The following is a 14,900-nucleotide window of genomic DNA, read 5'->3' on the forward strand; positions in this document are numbered from 1 at the left end:
GCTGCACCATTTTGCATTCCCACCAAAAGTGCACGGAAATTCCGCTTTCTATACATCCTCACCGACACTTGTTATTTCTTGTCTTTTGAACATTAGCCATTCTGATAAGTGTGTGGTGATCTTATTGTGGTTTTCACTTAGATTTCCTGATGATGAGTGATGTGAGCATCTTTCATGTGCCTTGGCCATCTATATGTCATCTTTGCAGAAATGTCTGTTTAGGTCCTTACCCACTTTTTAATTGGACTTTTTTTTTTTTTTTTTTTTGAGAGACACACAGAGAGGGAACACCAGCAGGGAGAGTGGGAGAGAAACAGGCTTCCCGCCTAGCAGGGAGCCTGATGAGGGGCTCAATCCCAGGACCCTGGGATCATGACCTGAGCCGAAGGCAGGCGCTTAATGACTGAGCCACCCAGGCGCCCCTTTAATTGGACTTTTTAAAATACTGAGTTGTCCTCTCGGGGCTCAGACCTAGTTTGAGGCGACATGGCTAAACGCACCAAGAAGGTCGGAATCGTGGGCAAATACGGGACCCGTTATGGTGCCTCCCTCAGGAAGATGGTGAAGAAGATTGAGATAAGCCAGCACGCCAAGTACACTTGCTCCTTCTGTGGCAAAACCAAGATGAAAAGACGAGCTGTGGGGATCTGGCATTGTGGCTCCTGCATGAAAACCGTCGCTGGTGGCGCCTGGACCTATAACACCACTTCTGCCGTCACAGTAAAGTCTGCCATCAGAAGACTGAAGGAGTTGAAAGACCAGTAGAAGCACCACCGTTTGAAACATTGCTAGCCTATAATAAATGGGTTAATTTATGTAACAAAAAAAAAAAAAAAAAAAAAAAAAAAAAAAAAAAAAAATACTGAGTTGTGTGAGGTCTATTTTGGACATTGACCCTTTATCAGTTATATCATTTGCAAACATCTCTCATTTAGTAGGTTGCCTTTTTATTTTGTTGCTTCCTTCACTGTGCAAAAGCTTTTTAGTTTCACGTGGTCCACTTGTTTATTTTTGCTTTGTTGCCCTTGCCTGAGGAGACAGGCCCAAAAAAAATATTCCTGTTTTCTTGTAAGAGTTATGCTTCTGGTTTAAGTCTTTGATCAGTTTTGAGCTTATTTTTTTGTATGGTATAAAAAAAGTACTCCAGTTTCATTCTTTGGCATGTAGCCATCTACTTCTCCTAGACCATTTATTAAAGAGACTATCTTGGAGCACCTGGGTGGCATTGTCGGTTGAGTGTTTGACTCTTGGTTTTGGCTCGGGTGGTGGTCTCAGGATTGTGGGATTAGGCCCCACGTCAGGCTCTGAGCTCAGTGTGGCATCTGCTTGAGAATTTTCTCTTTCCCTCTCCCTCTGTCCCTCCCCAGCTCTCTCTTTCTAAAATAAGTCTTTAAAAAAGACCATCTTTTCCCAATTGTATGTTCTTGCCTCCTTTGTCAAATATTAATTGACCGTATAAGCATGGGTTTGTTTCTGGGCTCTATTGGTGTGTCTGCTTTTGTGCCAGTAGGGACTGCATTGAATCGTGGATTCCTTTGAGTAGTATGGACATTTAACAATATTAAGTCTTCTGGTTTTGTGAGTGTGGTGTATCTTTCCATTTATTTGTGTCATCTTTGATTTCTTTCATCATTGTCTTAACGGTTTTCAGAGTACAGGTCTTTTGCCTGCTTGGTTAAATCATTCCTAAGTACTCTTTCTGCTGCAATTGTACTTGGGATTGCTTTCTTTCTCTTTCTCATGGTAGATTATTAGTATATTGAAAGACAACCAGTTAATGTATATTAATTTTGTATCTGGCAACTTTATTGAATTCATTTATCGTAATAGTTTCTTGGTGGAATCTTTATAGAGTTTTCTATATACAGTATCTTGTTGCCTGCAAATAGTGTTTTCTTTTCTAATTTGGACACCTTTTATTTCTTGTGCTTGTCTGATGTGACTAGGACTTCCAATCCTATGTTGAATAAAAGTGGCAAAAGTAGGCATCCTAGTCTTGTTCCTGGTCTTAGGAGAAAAGCTTTCAGCTTATCACCATTGACTATGATGTTAGCTGTGGTTTTGTCATATGTGGCCTTTATTATGTTGAAGAATGTTCCCTAAATACCCACTTTGTTTTTATTATAAATGAATGTTGAATCTCATCAAATGCTTTCTCCACATCTACTGAGCTGACCATCTGATTTTTTTTTTTTTTTAAGATTTTATTTAGGGAGAGAGGATAAGTAGTGGTGGGGAGGGGCAGAGGGAAGGGGAGACCAGACTCCCTGCTGAGCAAGGAGCCCCATGCAGGACTTGATCCTAGGACCCCAAGATCAGGACCTGAGCCAGAGGCGGACACTTAACCAACTGAGCCACCCAGGTGCACCTGATTTATCTATTAATGTGGTATATCATATTAATTGACTTGTATCCTTGCATCCATGGAATAAATCTTACTTGATCATGGCATATGATCTTTTTTAATGTATTGCCTAGTTCAGTGTACTGATATTTTGTTGAGGATTCTTGCATCTGGGTTCATTAAGAATATTGGCCTATAATTTGTGTGTGTGGTATCTTTGTCTGGTTTTGGTATCCAGGTAGTGCCAGCCTTATAGAATGAGAAATCTAGAAGCATTCCTTCCTCTTTGATTTTTGGAATAGTTTGAGAGGGTTACATAGTAATTCTTCTTTGTTAGAATTCATCTGGTCTTGCACTTTTGTTTGGTGGGAGTTTTTTGATTACTGATTCAGTTTCGTTACTAGTAATAGATCTGTTTAGATTTCCTGCTTCTTGATTCAGTCTTGGAAAATTGTATGTTCGTAGGGATTTATCCGTTTCTTATAAGTTGTCCCTTTCCGTGTAACTTCTCTTTCACTTCTGATTTTATCTGGTCCCTGTTTTTTTCTTGATAAGTCGGACTAAACATTTATCAATTTTATCTTTCCAAAAGAACCAGGTTTTCTTTAAAGATATTATTTATTTACTTGATAGAGAGCAAGCAAGAACAAGTAGGCAGAGCAGCAAGCAGAGGGAGAGGGGAAGCAGACTCCCTGCTCAGCAGGGAGCCCAACTAGGGGATTCAATCCCAAGACCCTGAGATCATGACCTGAGCCAAAGGCAGACACTTAACCAATTGAGCCATGAGGTGCCCCCAAGAACCAGCTTTTAGTTTCGCTGATCTTTTCTATTGTTTTTTAGTCTGTTTCATTTATTTGTGCTCTGATCTTTTAATTTCATTTAGTCTACTAACTTTGGGCTTTGTTCGTTTTTTAGTTTCTTTATAAAGGTGTAAGGTTAATTGAGATTTTTCTAGATTCTTGAGGTGGGCCTCTTATCACTATAAACTTCCCTCTTTTTTTCTTTTTTAAAGATTTTATTTGAGGGGCACCTGGGTGGCTCAGTGGGTTAAGCCTCTCTGCCTTTGGCTCAGGTCATGATCTCAGGGTCCTGGGATCGAGCCCCTCATCGGGCTCTCTGCTCAGCAGGGAGCCTGCTTCCTCCTCTCTCTCTCTCTGTCTGCCTCTCTGCCTACTTGTGATCTCTGTCTGTCAAATAAATAAAATCTTTAAAAAAAAAAAAAAGATTTTATTTGAGAGAGCAAGCAGTGGGTGGGGGAAGTTGACTCCCTGCTGAACAAGGAGCCTGATGCAGGGCTCCATCCCATGACCTGGGGACCATGACCTGAGCCAAAGGCAGACACGTAACTGACTGAACCACCTAGGTGCCCCTGAACTTCCCTTAAAATTGTTTTTGCTGTGTCTTCTATGTTTTGAACTGTTGTGCTTCCATTTGCATTTGTCTCGGGGTATTTTTTTTCTCTTTTTTCTTTGTGGACCCGTTGGTTGTTTAACAGCATGTTGCTCTTAGCCTGTATGTGTGTTACTTCCAGTTTTCGTTTTGTTTAGTTTTTTCTTTTCTTTTTCTTTTTTTTTTTTTTTTTTTTTTGGTTTTTGCCTTGGCTCTTTTCTTTGGAACATACTGTCTCATTTTTCCTCTCAGTTTAAATATATTTGTTTCTACATATTAAGTAGACAGTTACATCTCCTGGTATTAAAGAAGTGGCTTTATGCCAAAGGCATCGTAGGGGACCCAGTACTGCCAACTCCCCAGGTCACCCAAGCCATGTGTCCCGGGGATGTCCATGTGGGGTGTGCACACCCTCCTGTCCTGGCTGGGTTGTGGTTGGTGTGGACTCCCCGGCATGCAGGGCAGTTCTGTAGTGCGGTGGCTGCAGTAGCTGTGGGCAGGGTAGCCTTCCGGTGCTGCAGCTGTTGCAGGCACGCTCATGTGCAGAGCTGCTCCCCCCGCCCCCCGCCGCAGGTGCATTCATGGCTGGGGAGGGGAGGTTTGGGGGGGTGGGGGGGGTTGTGCAGTGCCAGGCAAAGCCTCCCACTGTGTGTGGCACAGCAAGAGGTCACTTGGGAAGGTTCTGGTGCTGCCTGAGCTGTTTGCCAGGTGTGCCAGGGTCAAGTGTGTTTCCTAACTGAGGGATTTGCTCTACTTATCCCCATTAAGGCCCATTTTAACTCTGGACTGTTTTTAGTACGATTTTGCCACTTTTGTAGATACTTCTAACTTCAGGAACCATGGTTTTTAGATACAAAGTATACAAGTGTGCCAGTGCACTAGACTTTTAATTAGCTAAGACTTTGGATCTCCCAGAGCCAATCTAAATATTTAAAAGGGATGTGCCACTGGGTTGGGGGTTGGTGTTTTACAGTGTACCTTTGTTGCATAGAAATTTTCTTGAAGTTGGTGGGTGACCAAATGTCCATGTAACCAATCCCATGACCAGTTTCCTATCATAGGAGTCGTCTTAGGGATGACAGGCACTATAAGATACTCATGTCCACCAATTTTTGTGGCTTTTTGGCTTCCAAAATACTCATTAGCAATAGCTTTTATGTACACAGAAGATGACAAATAAATATGTGTCTTTCTCTGCTCGGCGGGAAGCCTGCTTCCTCCTTTCTCTCTGCCTGCCTCTCTGCCTAGTTGTGATTTCTCTCTGTCAAATGAATAAAATATTAAAAAAAAAATATATATATATATATGCCTTAACATACTAGTAGTAACTAAGAAAGGTTTACTGGGGACTGGCCAAGAGAAGACCACGTGTACCACCAGCAATTCCCAGCATGGACTAAACCAGCAAATTCCAGCAAATAGGGACTGTGGACTGGAAAGAGGTTCCAAATAACTGGGAAATGCAAATTGAACCAAGGGCTAAAGAACTGGGTTCTGAATGGAACATTCTGCCCCCTGAAGGTGACTAAGCCCTGGACTGGAAAGCCAATTAGACTAGGATCACAACTTGGAACCTCAGAAATGGTGAAAGGACCATGAACTCAAAAATGGGTTTGTGAGGGGGAAGGGGGCACCTTGGTTGAGCATCTGATTCTTGATCTCAGCTTGGGTCTTCCTTTTTTTTTTTTTTTTTTAAGATTTTATTTATTTATTTGACAGACAGAAATCACAAGTAGGCAGAGAGGCAGGCAGAGAGAGGGGGGAAAACAGGCTCCCTGCCTAGCAGAGAGCCTGATACAGGGCTCGATCCCAGGACCCTGGGATCATGACCTGAACCAAAGGCAGAGGCTTTAACCCACTGAGCCACCCAGGCGCCCCTCAGCTTGGGTCTTGATCTAGGGTTATGAGTTCAAGCCTCAAGTCCATGCCCAGCATGGAGCCTACTTAAAAAAAAAAAAAAAAGGGGGGGGGCGCCTGGGTGGCTCAGTGGTTTAGGCCACTGCCTTCAGCTCAGGTCATGATCTCAGGGTCCTGGGATCGAGTCCCGCATCGGGCTCTCTGCTCGGCAGGGAGCCTGCTTCCCTCTCACTCTCTCTGCTTGCCTCTCTGCCTACTTGTGATCTCTCTCTGTCAAATAAAATCTTAAAAAAAAAAAAAAAGGTTTGCAAGTATCATTCCCAGGGTTCTCATTGTCCCAGAGTGCTGTCAGAGGTTTGATTCAGCTCCTGGCACTGCCATCCGATCTGTTAAAAATCTATTCTGTGATTCATGAATCAGACAGCAACTCATCTACGATAGAAGGTAGCCTCTGTAGAGCTGTAGAAAAGGGAAAGTTTAAGGTGGAAAGGGAGTGGATATGGAAATTATTAACAAAGAATGCGTTTTTTCAGCTAAGGTCACCCTCCCGAGGGGAACAGGAAGGTCTGTGGGGCAGAGTACCTCATTAGTGCTAACCAGGTAATTCCAAGTTGACTGGTGAAGTTACGTTCCTGGAGGATTCCAACTGCAACTAGCTTAGGTGTTAAGTCTTGGTTTGTTGATGTGGCGTTTAGTACAAGTGACTCCATTTTGGGCCTGCTTGTCTCCTTTTTAACACCACAAACCAGACTGATTAGTAAGCCTGTAGACCATTTTAGGAGCGCATTCTAACCTGATCTCCCTATTCTCCATCTCTTGACTCTATCTCTAGATTCTGCTACTAGGATGATTTTTCTAAAGCACAGCCTTGATTGTATTCTGTCTAGTTACCACCCTTTCTCTCCATTCCTTGTCCAAAAGCTGGATTTCGGGAAACCGTGCTCATATTGTCGTTTTGATCCAAAACTTCCTTTCACTACTTTAACCTTCTTCCTCTCACCATTTGTGTTCCTGTCTTAAACTCTCCCATTTCAAATAATGTTGCTTCTTTCCATTCACTCCACTAATGTGTAGTGAAGAATAAGTGAGTTCCTATATGTATGGTGTCTTCATTCCAACCAAGAACAGGTTCTGTTATAGTCCTTAGCACACTAGCCGTTTTTAACATTTAATTTTTAGCCTTGTGTGTATTTGGCTATAAATTTCTTCATCAGATAGGTTTAGAAAAATCTTTTTAATGTTTTATTTATTTTACAGGGAACATGTGTTGGGGGGGGGGCAGAGCAAAGGAGAGAAACCCAAGTGGACTCCACGCTGAACACGAACCCCATACAGGGCTTGATCCCACAACCCCACAATCAGACCTGAGTTGGACACTTAGCCAATTGCCCCAGCCAGGTGCCCCTAGAAGAATTCTTAGAGTTTATAGTTTCCATTCCCCACCTGCTTCACAGAGGTATTAATGCTCAAAGCATTTTCTGTCATCTGTAAGTGCTCTGAAATACCAAACATGATGGAAGCCTTCATCTGCATCAGGTTTTCCCATTCTCTGCAGCTACTGAATGAATAGTCCAATTCTTTTTGACCCGCTGCTCCCCTTTAGGAGAATAGAACTCTGTGATCCTAATCACAGTCTGTACTCCTCACAGAAACGACTTTCGCTCTTCCTTCCAGAAAGGTGCCAGCAATCTGACTTGGCGATCAGATGTCTTGGTGGAATATCAAGGAGAAGGCCGTAATGTCACCGACCCAACCTGTCCTTTGCTGAGTCCTGGAGTATCTGTGAGTAGTAGCTTGAGTTGGCTTAGACAGTTTTCTTACCAGTAGCACAGCAAGGCATTGGCTTAGATGTGTCAAGTATTAAAACCCTGAGTTTTAATCTGAGTCTTGGTCCTCTTTCACTTGACTTTGTCACTTGACCAGAAATTAGTAGATCAGACAAATTTAGTAACCCTGAAAATGGTGTTTCTGACCTATTGTCAGAATGTGCACCTTGAATTCTTCAGTTTTCCTAACCAGCACATGTATCTCCCCATATTCTTTTTCATTCCCCTTCTTGTTTTCCTCCCCTTCCCAATAGTGGACCATCGTTTATGGGGGAGGTTGGCAGCAGCCCTTGGAAGAGAGACGGGGTCACCACAGTTATATGTAACTGCCATCACAAGTGTCTTGCTTGGTGGCATCCAGGCTGGTCATGAAGGTGGTGGGAGCAATGTTGGCCTCACTTTGGATGATGCAAAATAGGAAAGTCTAACTCCAGAGAGAAGCCCAATACCAAAGTGTAAGGAAGTCGGTAAGGACGACATGAAGACATAAGTTAACCTGCAGCTGATTCCATAAAGCTCACTTGAGCCTTTTTCTCCAGCCTGTTAAGATGACAGTTCCTAATAGACCATAGACGTGACTCCTAGGAGATTGATTTCATCTCCTTAGCATCTATCCCACCCATTTTCTGTTGCTCACTACAACACATTCTTGTCATGAGATTAGCAGACAGTGATGGCAAGAGTCTGTAAGCAGAACTACCACAAACATCCTTAATCAAGTGAGCCACAAGTAAGGAACAAAGCCCCACATCTACCTTTGATTTACTTCTCTGTGGAAAGTTCCCTAATTTCTATCCAGTGGTAGGTCTGGCTTGAGCCAACTTGGTTGCTCTGTAGGCAGGTGGTATTTGTTACTACAGAACTCCCCTGATCTAACTTTCTGAATATCCCTACAGCAATGTTTCCCAGACTGTGTCTGTGAAGATGCTTACAATAACACGTACGCCTGTGTGAGGACCCTGTCGGCGCAGTGGAATTTACAGTATTGTGAGTTCGATGACCAGGAGGTAAGAAGGCCCTCTGTCTCCCCCACCCCCTTGCATCCTAGTGTCGATGCTCTGCTGGCTGATGGAGGTAGCAGAAGAATAACAATTCCAAGACTGTTTCCTAAGGAAGATAGGTTTCTTATCTGTACTTCTACTGAGGCTTCCTTCAGTTCAGAAAATAGAGGGATGCCTGGGAGGCTCGGTCAGTTGAGTGTCTGACTCTTGTTTTGGCCCAGGTTGTGATCTCAGGGTCCTGAGACTGGGCCCCACACTCAGCACAGAGTCTGCTTGGAACTTTCTCTCCCTCATCCTCTGCCCTCCCCCAACTCACGTGTGCTTGCTCTCTCTCTAATCTTAAAAAAAAAAAAAAACAGAATTCCACAAAGCCATACTGCATTTCTCTAACTGTGCCCTTTCTGGATGGGATCTCTGCACTCCTAGCACCACTCACACACACTTTAAAGGCACTGTCCACTTGTTCAGATTGCTGCGTGCCTGCTCTGTTTGCTTCCCTGCTAGTTTGGGGCCACAGTAAGACACCTCAACTTCTGTGGAGGTAAAAGGAGTTGGGACATTTGCCAGAAGGCTAACATCCAGCTTGTTCAGAAACTTTGGTCCTCACAACAGCCCAGCCCAGAGCTGCTCAAATAGATGAGCAGTGGGCAATCAAAAGCAAAACCAGAGGCGCCATCCTTGTGAGAAGGTGGCTTTTAGCACCCAGAGACCAGTATGGACTGTTTGAGATCTCCTGCCCTGCAGTCCTTCGTGCTTTCACACTGTTTATCAGCACGTGCCCATCTGGCATCCCACATCTTGCCCTGTGGAGCCGACCTCACTGTGTTTCTTGTAAATGGACTTGCTCACCACTCGTTCGTGGGTCAGAAGCACTTTGGACAGCAGGCAGAAGAGCATCGTTCAGAATCGGTTCTTGTTCCTCCTTCCCCGTAATGTTTAACTGTCATTTTCCTAGCCTGTCCCTTGGAGAATAAAGTACAGAGTTGGGGGGAGGGGAGATAATAGTGATATTAGATCTGTCCAGTGTCAGGAATAATGGGATTGTGTTCTTTCCCAATTGGTGTCGGACATCCAAAACTGCTTTTTAAAAACATGAAACTATAGCATCTGTACAACTCAGGTTAGAGTACTTTCATATTTATTCTCATTTGAGTCTTAACAATTCTGACACAAAAATAAACCTTCAAATGTCAAATCTCACTTCTGTAACAATATTAGCACTGAGTCTACTTTCTGAGACCTTGCTATTTGAGGGTCCTGCATTCTGTTCTCTGCTTTCATTATGAAAGATAGTAAATTTGTCCTCCTGTCTCTGCTGGAGACACAGGGTGTGCTGGAGGCCTGTTTCCAGCATGTGGGCCTTGAACCTGAAGTTCCTTAACGTGAGAACATGCTCTGTGGTCTTGCGTTTACCCTCGGGCTCTCTGAGAACGTGAAGACCAGATGGTGTTCTCCTGGGCACTGCATTGTCCACCTCGTCCCTTCCTGTTTAGAAATCACACACACGGGGAGTACTTCAACTATAATGCTTGCTCTTAACCTTCCCCCATCATTTCATTCTTGTAGGTATTTGTAGAAGTGTATAACCTGACTTCAGATCCAGACCAAATCACGAACATTGCTAAAAGTATAGACCCAGAGCTTTTAGGAAAAATGAACTACCGGCTAATGATGTTACAGTCCTGTTCTGGACCAACCTGTCGCACTCCAGGAGTGTTTGACCCTGGGTAAGTTTTCACTGTCTTCGATGGCTTTGACAAGTTGTCTATAGCAATCATGCCATTCTTGAAGCCAGAGGCAGCCTGAGGGGTCCTTTTGGCTCTGAGCTGTTTCTCTCATTATTCTCCTTTGTAGTAGGAATACTGCATCTTCGTGCATTCACCTCCTGTGCTGAGAAAATAAGCTCATTGAAACTCCTGCTCTCCGGAGCCAGTTGCTACTTTAGCTGGAGGCCTAGCCCTGCTCCCTGTCACATAGGACTCTCCTCCCTCCCCTTCCTCGTGAGATTCTTGTCATGGTACCAACTTGATTGCACTGGTGACAGGTGGGGTTTCTTTAAGCCGACCTAGCACTTCCAAGATGATAAGCCTTCATTTCACTTCTCAGAAACCCCAACTGGAGAAACTTAAATGCTTACCAGCTAAACACTCAGAATGAATTAGAAGGTATAGACTCCGAAATGTTGAAATGCATAAGAACACGTAGTATATGGAGGGAGAAAAGATTTTTATCACCTACTAAGCCAGCCCTCATCCTCCCACTCATCCCTCTGAAATAACTTTTCTCCAGTGGCACTGGGTCTCAGCACACCAGGAATTTGAGCTGCCTATAGCAAGAAACTTGGCATTTTATGCTTGAAGACTATGAACTCTAAAGTTGAATTTTCACCAGAAAAGGATTTAGTTATTTTGATTGATGTCCTGAGCTGATGGAAAATAGTAACTTAAGTAGTAATTCAGTTATTTAGCTTTGTGTGAACTGTCTTCAGTGATATATAAGCATATATTACTAAGTTATATATTGTAATATACAACTTAGTAATATATGTGATGAGCAGAGAAACTGGATTATAGATGGTTTATTAAAGAACTGTAGGGGGCACCTGGGTGGCACTGTTCAGCATCCAACTCTTAATTTCAGCTTAGGTCATGATGTCGGGCTCTGAACTCAGCTAACAAGAATCTGCTTAAGATTCTCTCCCCTCCGTTTCTCCCTGCTCCTGTTCTCTAAAAAGAATTTTTAAAAAAACCCAAAAACCCCACTTTTCCTAAATGCTGCATATAGAGCCAGAGAGAGACATGGAGGCCAGCAAACAAACTAGGTAACAATATAAAAAGACAGTATTTATCGTAATTTTATATCACTTAAGCCTTTTTTTATATGGGTAACCCTGTTAATGCGGTCATCAGTCAAGCATTCTGACTGCCCAGCTTGGAGCTTTTCTCCAAGTGAGTGAAATGCAGCCTCTCACTTAGGCCCATTCCTTGAGGTAGGAAATTCATTCTCTAAAGTACAAGACACAAGACTTCTGGTTAACACATGATGATTCTGTGGTTTCCAGCAGCTGCTTTGCTCAGAATGATTTATCAAATAAAATTAGATGTCTAGAGCAGTTTCTGGATGACTCTTGGAACTTAAATCCATCCTCTAATTAAATCTCAAGTGGAGACTGAGCATCAGGCCTGAAGTGTTAGGACTGAAGATAGAACGTCCAAGCAGCCGTGCTGAGCCCTCGGGTAAATTTGCCCAAGCGTCGCCATTAGAGCTGATAGAGCAAGACCTCCTGACTCCCATGCAAGCTTTGTTTGCTGTAACTATAATTTAATTGTCTTGCTCACGTTCCATGAAGCTTATAACCGAGACTGTAGATGCCGGCTTTCCTCATGTTAGCCTCAGCTATCTCACCCACCTGGTTGCTTTTAAATTCCTTAGCAGAAGTTTATTCTTTCCACCATACACCTAGGCCTGTGGAATCCTCTGAAAATGGAGGTCAGCAGACTAGATCCTATAGGCCCAGTCCAGCCACCACCCTTTGAAAATAGCCACATTCATTCATTTACATACAGCAACAAAGTTGAGTCGTTGGGACAGAGAGTGTATGGCTCACCCTTGTTCTCAAATAATGCTGGTTAAGTTTATCCCAAAAAATTGCAGGTAAAAGTAAAATACAGTGTTATGTCTAGACTACACATGTAAATTGTCTTTCCAGCTAATCTACTTTAATTTTACCAGCGAAGGAAAAGAGTAAAAACTGAATGGTAGATATTTCACAGGAATTGAACTGCCTTACTATTTTAGTGGTAGCCATAGGTTAATGACCTACCTCAGTTCATAATGAGCCAGATGGAAACTACTTGTGCTCTTACCTGTCATTCTGTCTGAACAGTGAATGGAAGGGCTTTGAAGCAGCTGCTAGGGCTCCAGCAAGGGCTAGACTGCCATTAGGCTGCTTTAAACCCTCAGGATGCCTCCAAACCGCCCCTAAAAAGAGGAAAAAACAAACAAACAAAAAACCCCACCTCAAATCCTGCTGCCTCCTAATGCCTCTCAAGAATAACCTTGTTTTTCTCCTCTGCTTTTCACTACATTGTTTTGTGTTTGCTTCCTTGTGCTGGAAATGCTCTTAATTATCCAGTGCTTCTGTTTTGTACTACAGATTTTGCTACTGGATTCCTTTCTAGTGATTTAATGGTTCCTTTGATCTTCCTTCCTGCCATCCTTTCCACTGAGCATTCTGACTGAAGTACTCAGTGGCTAACTTGGGTTAACGTGACATCCTTTTTCTCCCCCTCCCCAGATACAGGTTTGACCCTCGTCTCATGTTCAGCAATCATGGCAGTGTCAGGACTCGGAGGTTTTCAAAACCCCCCCTGAAGCAACCTCTGCACTGGGTCCCCGCACGCCTCTGTCTGAAGAAGTGATTGTAGTAGGTATCTGTAGCTAGTCCGCAAGACCGCGCCTGGAAGACTTTCTGGACTGGCTCTAGGTCCCGTCTGAGAAGGCAACCCAGTCAGCTGACCACCTCGTGCAATGTGTTAAACTGTGAACTCTGCCCCTCCATCAGGGATGGCTGGCCCTGATCCCTCATTCAGCTAATCACAAATGCTCCCTTTCCTGGGGTTCCAGTTCCTGATGATTCCCCATGTGGTCCGAGTCTGAATTTGTTAAGTCCATTCAGATAAACGGCGGTACTTTTGGGGGGGGGGGGTGTATTTTACAGCTCAACCACTTCACTTTCACAAATACCAACATCACACGCCTTGAGTAACCATCAGAGCAAGAAGTACCACCGCTGTCAGATTAGTGGAAATACATTGTTTATAATATCCACATCACAATGTGATAAGGTCACAAATTCCAAACCTGTCAACCAAGCACTGTTTTCTGTTGTTGGGTTTTTCTTGTTTTCGTTTCTTTTGCATTCTGGGCTGGTGCTACACTGAAAGAGAACAGTAAGTTTTCGGTATAGACTAATTCCAGGTAGTTCTAAAAGGTGACAGCCATCTCCTTCCGGGGGGCTGCTCACTACATGCTAACCACAAGAGGAAACGTCTCTTGATTATTACCCCTCTGAGATCTGAACAACAAAGTAGCTTAGGGATCTCAGCAGAGAGAAAGAACTTCTAAGGGCTGGTGAAGGTTGCACTTTGAGGGCCTCTGTGGCCGGACTCCCGACTTGACGGGTGGAAGGGCTGCAGCTGGGACGGCGTAAGTGCCTGTGTGGCAGGAGCCTGGGTTCGGTTTTGACTCCGCATCTTGTGGACACACTGTTCCTCCAGCACAGGTGACGTGGAGTTCCAGCTTGCTTCACCCTACTCTCTTCCCTTGGAGAGAAATTCTGCCTGAGGCTTTGGAGTCTCGCATAATTTGGGCCTCATTCACTGTTCCCCTGTCAAAACCAGACCTTGGGGAGGTTTCCTGACTGTACAGAACACCTACATTAGTAGGTTTCTGGGCTCCAAGACCAATCTGGTTTCTATTGGTTTCTTCACAAGAAAGCTAATCTGTGGTTGGAACAGCAGTGGGGAGGAGGAAGAGAGCTGTGGTTTATAACCTGTTCAACTCAGGCAATAGTGATTTTAGCTTTATTTAAGGTCTTAGGTCGAGCTTTAAGCACTTTGTAAGACATGGCTGTAAGCAACATCTCTATCAACTCCAGATCTGGAGCCATGTGGGGTTAATAGCCTTTGGGTTGTTCTTTACCTCATGCAATCCCAGTAACTGTGGTGGTATTTAGAGGTGAAATTGACAAGTAAAATGAACACCTCTGCTGTGAATGTTTTAGGGGAAGAAATTCTAAATATTTTGTGATTAAAAGCAAACTACGATGTTAAATATGGGTATCAGCTTTATTCTACACTTTGATTCTTAACATTAATCAGTCAACTTCTACCTTACTGAAAGTTGACCATAGTTATTCCCGAATAAAAAGAAACCAACTCTTACCAGGTCTTATATTGTGATGTCCTATTATTCAGTTTTCTGATGGTTCCTGAGAGCAGGTGAAGTCATAAGAGTGACCCAAGTCCACTGCCCACAGGAACCTTGCCACACTGCTCTGAAGGCTCAGCGGACTGTGTTTGGGTGGTGGGGATGGGATGCCCGCTCTGTGTACCCCCTGTATTTGGTACATTTCCTACTAACTTGGGAATGGCCTATAATTTGACTTTTTCTTAGACTGGCTTCATTCTGGATCTGTACTAAAATCATCTCTCAAGTTCATAGCCTAGCAGACTACAAAATGCACTGAACTTTACAGAATGTATGTACAAGGAACACATTGCAAGAGGCTTGGCTTCTTTCTCTTCTAACTGTATGAATTTGGATTTTGATTATTTTCTCTTTTATGAAGGCTAGGTCTGGACTGGTTGGTGCCCTTCAGAGGAGAAAATTGTATAACCATTAGGAGTGACCCAAGGCCACTGGAATGAACAGAGATTTTTGCCTTATTAAGATTTCCTATTAAAAGATTCCCCTCCAATA

The 14,900-nt window shown here is 43.5% G+C and overlaps 2 protein-coding genes across 2 annotated transcripts in view; both read left to right on the top strand.

The window, feature by feature from the left end:
* GNS (glucosamine (N-acetyl)-6-sulfatase) overlaps nucleotides 1–14,362 on the top strand; it is a 56,177-nt gene extending 41,815 nt beyond the window's left edge. The window contains exons 11-14 of the mRNA XM_046012156.1: nucleotides 7,265–7,372; nucleotides 8,313–8,423; nucleotides 9,984–10,144; nucleotides 12,715–14,362. Coding sequence (XP_045868112.1) covers nucleotides 7,265–7,372; nucleotides 8,313–8,423; nucleotides 9,984–10,144; nucleotides 12,715–12,838 — 504 coding nt within the window. The 3' untranslated portion in view covers nucleotides 12,839–14,362. The remainder of the gene's footprint in view (nucleotides 1–7,264; nucleotides 7,373–8,312; nucleotides 8,424–9,983; nucleotides 10,145–12,714) is intronic.
* LOC123946609 (60S ribosomal protein L37a) lies at nucleotides 463–825 on the top strand. Its single transcript, XM_046012157.1, has one exon. The coding sequence runs from the start codon at nucleotides 487–489 to the stop codon at nucleotides 763–765; it is 279 nt and encodes a 92-aa protein (XP_045868113.1). The 5' UTR covers nucleotides 463–486; the 3' UTR covers nucleotides 766–825.
* Nucleotides 14,363–14,900: the final 538 nt, after the last annotated feature.

This window comes from Meles meles, chromosome 7 (genome assembly GCF_922984935.1).
Source record: "Meles meles chromosome 7, mMelMel3.1 paternal haplotype, whole genome shotgun sequence".
Lineage (NCBI taxonomy): Eukaryota > Metazoa > Chordata > Mammalia > Carnivora > Mustelidae > Meles > Meles meles.